The 6,918-nt window shown below is 39.3% G+C and overlaps 1 protein-coding gene across 1 annotated transcript in view; it reads right to left on the bottom strand.

Annotated features, from left to right (window-relative positions):
- Positions 1–1,103: 1,103 nt before the first annotated feature.
- Positions 1,104–6,918, bottom strand: part of impg2a (interphotoreceptor matrix proteoglycan 2a) — a 25,447-nt gene continuing 19,632 nt past the window's right edge. The window contains exons 16-19 of the mRNA XM_013911006.1: positions 5,714–5,915; positions 5,151–5,230; positions 4,500–4,563; positions 1,104–3,517 (exon numbers count right to left, since the gene is read on the bottom strand). Coding sequence (XP_013766460.1) covers positions 4,521–4,563; positions 5,151–5,230; positions 5,714–5,915 — 325 coding nt within the window. The 3' untranslated portion in view covers positions 1,104–3,517; positions 4,500–4,520. The remainder of the gene's footprint in view (positions 3,518–4,499; positions 4,564–5,150; positions 5,231–5,713; positions 5,916–6,918) is intronic.

Genomic DNA, 6,918 nt, shown 5'->3' with positions numbered 1-6,918 from the left:
CTGCCCACTTGAAAAGGTACATTTTGCTAGTACTGGGTTGGACCCCCTTTTGCTTTCATAACTACCTTAATTCTTCATAGAATAGATGTAACAGGGTGCTGGAAACAATTTTTCCTTAGTGGTATGATAGCAGTAGATAGATGTGACAGCCCCACAAGCAGCAGCTTGAACTGCATAGATCCATGCTTTTTGACTCATCAGACCAGCCAATGTCTTCTTTGACCAATTTTGATGAGTTGGTGAAAATCCTTACTTTCCTGTTTTTAGCTGACAGGAGTGATACCAGGCGTGGTCTGCAGCTGTAGCCCATCTGCTTAAAGATTTGATGTGTTTTGATACAGTGATGCTCTTCTGCATACTTGTAACGAGTGGTTATTTGACTTACTGTTAGCTTCCAATCAGCTCAAAGCAGTCAGGGCGTTCTTCTCTTACTTCTGAAATGAAAACATTTTCAACCAAAGAACATGTCAGATAAGTATTCCCTTTTAGAGCATTCATTGTAAACCCTAAGATGGTTGTGTGGGAAAATCCTAGTAGATCAGCAGTTCCTGGTATGGACCTATGGACCAGACCATCTGACACCATGACAATCTGACAATCATGTCACGTTCAAAGTCACTGAAATCACTTTCCTTCCTGATGTTTGGTTTGAAATTCAGCAGGTCATCTTGGCCATCTCTGCTTAGCTAAATGTACTGAATTGCTGCCATGTGACTGGCTGATACACATTTTCATTAACTGCAGCAGTTGAATAGGTGTACCTAACAATGTGGCTGATGAATATAAATAGCAATGTTCTTTTAACAAGATTCCTGCTGACTGAAATGTAATATTTGCTGCTAGGTTTATGCTTAGCAGTTGCCAACATGACATTGTAATTTGCAGACAGTGTGTAAATAATGTCCAGTACCATGGTGGTAAATGGAAATTAAAATTTTAACGTAAATGTTCTTCGTGATTCTTCACACAGGAGTGGATTCTTCATTTTATAATAAAATATTTTATTTTTGTACTTGTTACACCTTATTAGTCCTTTACACAGCTGCACAGCATGATAACACTGTTAACATGGTGTCATCAGTATAAAAAGAAAATGTTGAAACACTGCAAACACACACAATTTACATCCTACAGGACAACTGCTATTTTAATGGCAGGACACTGTATGTGATGATTGGCTTGTTTGTCCAGGTAGCGGATGTTATAAATGGTGGTGGTAAAAACTGTATGCAGACAAAAAAAAAGCATACATATACAAATTGAAAATAAGTTGCAAAAGGCATGACAATATCATAAGAGTCCGTTCCACCAGTGTTGTTTTTCTCACTTGTGTAGAGCTCTAACAGAAGACCAAAGGATGGGATGTGTGCTATGTAAACAAGAAGCTAGGACATTATTTATATCCAACATTATAATATTGTGGCCTCCTATAACAGAATCAGCGGATAAACTGGATGACGATAAAAACTAACTGGGTTGTAGCTATTAGGGTCCTCTAAAAGGACCAAAAGGGTCAAGTCCAACAAATCCAGGGAGGAATGGATGGGAATGCCAAAGAAAGCACTGGGTTTAGTCTGTCAGAAGGTTTCAGATTAAAGAAGAGTATCGTGGCCAGATAAGCAGACAAAGGACAGATCACTTTTTTTAAAAATCGCTGGTAACCGTACAGCTTCTCTCAGCAGAAGACATAGCTTGAGGTCATCTTTCCAAAGAGCATATGTTGTTTATCAGTTCGCTCATCCTAGTTTTTCCTGTTCTTCCAGTTTGCATTGCATTTTACATCTGAAAGCACATCATTTGGTCAAATCCCTGGGCCGCTTGCCTTGGAGCATTTTTCCACTGAAACGTGTTTTCACTTATTTCTGAGCTGTAGAAGGTTCATGCTCCCTGCCTTTCTTCCCTCACCAGCGTTTTTTTCACTCTTGTCTGCTTTGTCATACACTATAAACAAACACCAAAGTTTGTCATTTATGAAGAGAAACAGAAACAGTCTAACACTTAACAAGTTCGCTGCTTTTGGCCACCTTAAAGGAATAGTTTGATTTTGTCACATACATTGTTCCTGGAGTACGTTTAGAGGAAGATGAATACCTCTTCGATATCTGCACATCCAAACGTACAAAAACTGAATATAAGCAGAAACTTTATTGCCTGGCTCTGTCTGGAGCACCGCTAAAGGCAAATCCACATATAAAGTTTTTCAAGTGGCGAAAACCCTCTTTTTATGTTTTTGTTCTTTGACGCACATAGTGAAGCATATTTTTGTACAGACGGCTATAAAGATGTAACAAATCTTCAATATTTATATAACACTATATGTAGAAAAGTACTTGCCCACCTACACATTACATCTGGACGACCTGCTCAGCCAATGAGACCTATGACACGAAGCTCTTGGCGCACAGTTACGGTGCTGATGTTAACAACAGAGGAGGTTTGGAGTTTTTGTTACACCAATTTCAGTTGATTGTAGTGGGAAGAAATTTTATGAAGTGATTTGTTGTACGGTGGCATCATATCCTCAAAATCAGAGAACTCATTACAAAGACCCATTCTTTCACAAATGCTTGTGAAGGCAGACTGTGTGGCTATTTTTCAGCTATTTCATCTGTCGCAATTGGACTGAAGACAAATGAATTCAAAGATTAATACTGTTCTCTTTACACATAGTTGTAGTTGTGGCCTTTTAGCTTTTTTTCAGGAATGACTGATCAGAATTCCACTGCCAGCTTTCTGGTTTCACTTTGACAAGTAAATTTCCCAAATAAAATGAAAAAAAATCTACATAAAAACACGCTCGTCTTGAGTTTATATGTTAAAGCCAGCCTGACAGACTCTGTCAGAAACTGAGAAGCGTACATCTGAAAATGCTGAACTATCCTTTTAATGTAGGATAATATCCAAATATACATAATTGGTTTATTGGTGTTGCTTTTAAATTGTAAAAGCGAATCATTGCAGACCTACATTTCAAAGAGCATTTAATATTAAAATAGCACCATTTACTAAAAAAGTTGCTTTCTCAGTATCTCTCTGAGAATCCCTACTGTAAAGAGAAAAATCTTCCCTACCAGACATCAGTTTAGCTATATACATACAATACATACATATTCACATGTATTTATGTTCTTCCCTTTTAAGAATGGACAGGTAGGCATGATGAAAAGAGCCCATACTAAATAGAAATACTACTTGGTGCAGTTCATTTGTCAAAATTTCAAGTAACAGGATGCGGTCTACTTTTTCTTGCAGGGAAATGTCCGATGAATAAGCAGCAGACGCATCCCCTGATGTCACAACAAGCTCACCCAGTCAAGAGAAGGCACTGAGGGCGGAGGAAGAAGCATCAGCACCTCTGCCCTCGCACAGGCAGAGACGGACGCAGACTTTTTGTGGAGAGACGTATGCTGTGAGACAGTCCAGTTTAAGCAGTGCAATCCAGGCTCTGAGAATTGTGGCAAAGAAAAGATGACAGTCTTGGACGGGGAGCTTGACGTTGAGGAACACAGGTGCTTTTCTGTGAAGGGTGAGAGGAGTGTCAGTATGAAAGTTACAAACAAAACAAAATATACAGTATGGTACACACTCAAAACTATATAGTTACTATATTTTGCCTTTGAATGTATTATCTCTAATGATTGAGCACATGCTCTTGATTCAGCAAAATGAATTTAACATTAAGTTTTAGGAAATGTCTTATTTCTCTGTGATTCATGTGCAATATGCTGTGAGTGCACTGGTGAGCCAGGCTTTAATAGTTTGGAATTGTTGGAAATATGTAAATTTGCTTTTTGGGGACAGATGAAAAGACTGATATCGATCTTATTTCACCATATGAAGCTGAATCCAGCAGCCACTTAACTGCTCCTATACTAGTAATAGTGCTGTACTCAACCACTCATAAAAACAAAGAAAACAGTCCGATGTTTTACATTTTGTTTTAGTCTGCACTAATTTAAAAATAATATAAAAAGCATACATTAAAAAATGCTGAACAAGTTCTTGAAAATCATTTAAATCCTGAGTCATTTTAATTTCTTCCACATCTGCAGAGAGCCAGTAACCCATGGGTCATTGAAAATGGAAAAGCAAAATGGAAAAGTATGACGTCATTTATCATTATCTACTTTATCTACTGCACACTCAGTTTCTTCCCATCTACGGTGCGGTTTACACCAACCTAGGCAATCTGCTCTGGTAATCCATCAATTCGTTTGGAGTATTAAACCCCCCTTGTCATTTACTTGCCCTTTATCTTTTTTATCTTTTGTTTTCCTGCTCTTATGTACAATATAGATAATAATCAGCTTCCTGAATTCTCGTTATCTAAATTTTCTTTACTGAAAAAGATAAATTACAATAAGTTAAGAATTAACTTCTGGTGCTGTTCTTAAATGTATGAGAAATTACATTTCTTTTCTTACTTGATCACCATTCTTAAGAACTATATCGAGGAGTATTGTTAAAAAAGAACAAGCGTTCAGATTAAGGCAAAATACCTCACTGTTCACAGGACGGCTTCATATCTGTGTAGAGGAGCTCTCTCTCTGGGTATCCAGGACACTGTAGTACATGCAGAGGCATAGAAAAAGCATATATTAACCTTTATTTATGCAAGAAGTGAAACTCTTATTTTTGGGAAAGTCTTGGGCTTGGATGGGCAGGATTACATGGGAGAGAGCACACACACTCCACACAGAAGTGCCCAGCTTGGGTTCAAATCCAGGACTCCTTTGCTGTGAGAAAACAGTGCTAATCACTGAGCCACCATGCTGTAACATTAGATAATATCATTAGATACTTCTGAGGTTGATAAGTTACTTTATTACATTCAACGTGGAACTACAATTTCACTCAGCTTGGTTTGGAGGTGATCTATTACCAGATACGGCTTAAAAACAATCAGTACCACGGGGAAACTGCTATCGCCAGGCAAGCTGGCAGTGGAATACATGTCTGCATCTTGTAATGGTTTCAACCTCACTGTATCAGTTCCAGGTCTGGCTGGTGACGATTTAGGAATGATAAATGTGTCCTGTTGGCCTCCTGTATCTCAAACTCGCTTCCCCTTCTCCTCATAGCCTGGTTTGTTTGGCCCGTTTCTTTATCTGATCATAGTCCAAAAAGAGGATAACAAGTGAGCCGCTTACGCTTGGTGCTGCCGTACAAAGTCTGCAAACTGCCGGTCCTTAGCGTAGAGCTCAATGATGCGTATCCTGTCTTGGATTTCCTACAGAAAAACAGGATATATGTCCAGAAGGAACATTACATCACAGGCAGATAAACAGTAAACTCAACAGGCTGCAGCTTAGTGAAAACATGACATCAGAAAAAAGCCACAAAGAATTTTAAGTCAACAAAAGGCAGATGGCAATAAAAACCTGATATTAATTAATTTCATCATAGACAGGTAAAACGTGTAATTAATATGTATTGCTCTTGGTGTGTAACTTCCTCAGATTTCCCAGCTGCACTGCACTCTTTTTTTGTTTTTTGGCCCAAACAGCAACAGCAATTTTCTCACAAAATTCGAGCCAAACAGTCTTCAGAGTGTTGTATAAACTTAAGCCTGGTGTTTTATGTGTACAGAGTAGACAGGGTGACTTGGGAATTACTTCTGCTTACTAATCCAAGAGTTAAAAGAAATAATGAGGTAAAGAAAAGACAACCCTCTCTTCTAATTCAACCACTGGACTGTAGTTCTCTCACGAACCTCCCTAGTCAGTTCGCTGTTCTCATAGATGTGTCGTATCTCCTCGCTGCTGAAGTCAGTGGAGGCCTCAGCGCTGGCACTGCTGTACACGGGAGCTTCAGGGTAGCGGCGGTAGTAGTGACTGTAGCCTGTGGTCGCTTCACTCTCATACATGGGGTTGTACTTGGTCGCCCTCTCTAAAGATGGGAGACTCTCTGCTCGCCTGCAAAATGACACAAACAGTGAAGTCAGTCGCATGGTAGAGAAAGGGTGGGAAACAGAGTCACACATCCAGGAGGAAGAAGTCAGGAAAAGAGCTCCGCGGCCATGAAAAATGTTATTGTACGTTTCATCAATAACTTGTGCCCATTAGAAAGTAGTACATGGGAATAAGAAGTTGTAGCACTTATTGATGAGTGGCTATGAGAAATGCAGTCTGTTGTTGACTCACTATAGCAGCCAAGCTCCATAGGGCTATTATAACATGTAAGGCATGGATCAATTTGACAAATGTTGTTTAGCAGAAGCTTTAAATAATGACAAAAACAGATGTGGACCAGATATGAAAATATTGCATGCAATATGCTGCAGTTTTACAAAGGAGAAATGAACCTTGTCTACTCCTCGCTCGCTGAACTAGCACACACTCTCTAATGAGGGTGTTCTGATTGCTCTGTATAGGATCCAGTGTGTGCCAAATTCAAGCGACTGCCTTGACATGTGATAGGGTAAAATGAATTCAGCAATAAAGCCTCTCAAAATCAAAATATAATGGAATTAAAACTAATTTATCCATGCTTCATGCGTAATAATAGCATTATAGAGTTCACATAGTGTGGCCAGTAAACAACAGACTAGTTATCTTGAGGCCACGCATTATTAACACACACACACACACACACACATTTTTATTCATCAGCTACACAATGATTTACATCCTCCGTAACACTGTGGGTCTCAGTAAGTAAGATGTTATTGTGGAATAGCCTTTATTAGGCTTAGATAAGCCAGCCTGCTTGTGCCAGAAAGTCAGATTCCAGACTAGTAGAAAGCCTAATGTGTTATGTGTTTAAGGCTTTTCAGCAATAGATCAGCACCATATCTGATCAGCTAATTGGCTGAGGTCAGCACAGTCATTCTCCACAGACAGGTCCGGGATCCATGCCAGACAGATCTTTGTGTGTGTGTGTGTGTGTGTGTGTGTGTGTGTGTGTGTGTGTGTGTGT

This window comes from Pundamilia nyererei, unplaced genomic scaffold (genome assembly GCF_000239375.1).
Source record: "Pundamilia nyererei isolate P.nyererei 1_Seehausen unplaced genomic scaffold, PunNye1.0 scaffold00055, whole genome shotgun sequence".
Classification (NCBI taxonomy): Eukaryota; Metazoa; Chordata; class Actinopteri; order Cichliformes; family Cichlidae; genus Pundamilia; species Pundamilia nyererei.
This window is presented reverse-complemented; position numbering and strand designations above follow the sequence as displayed.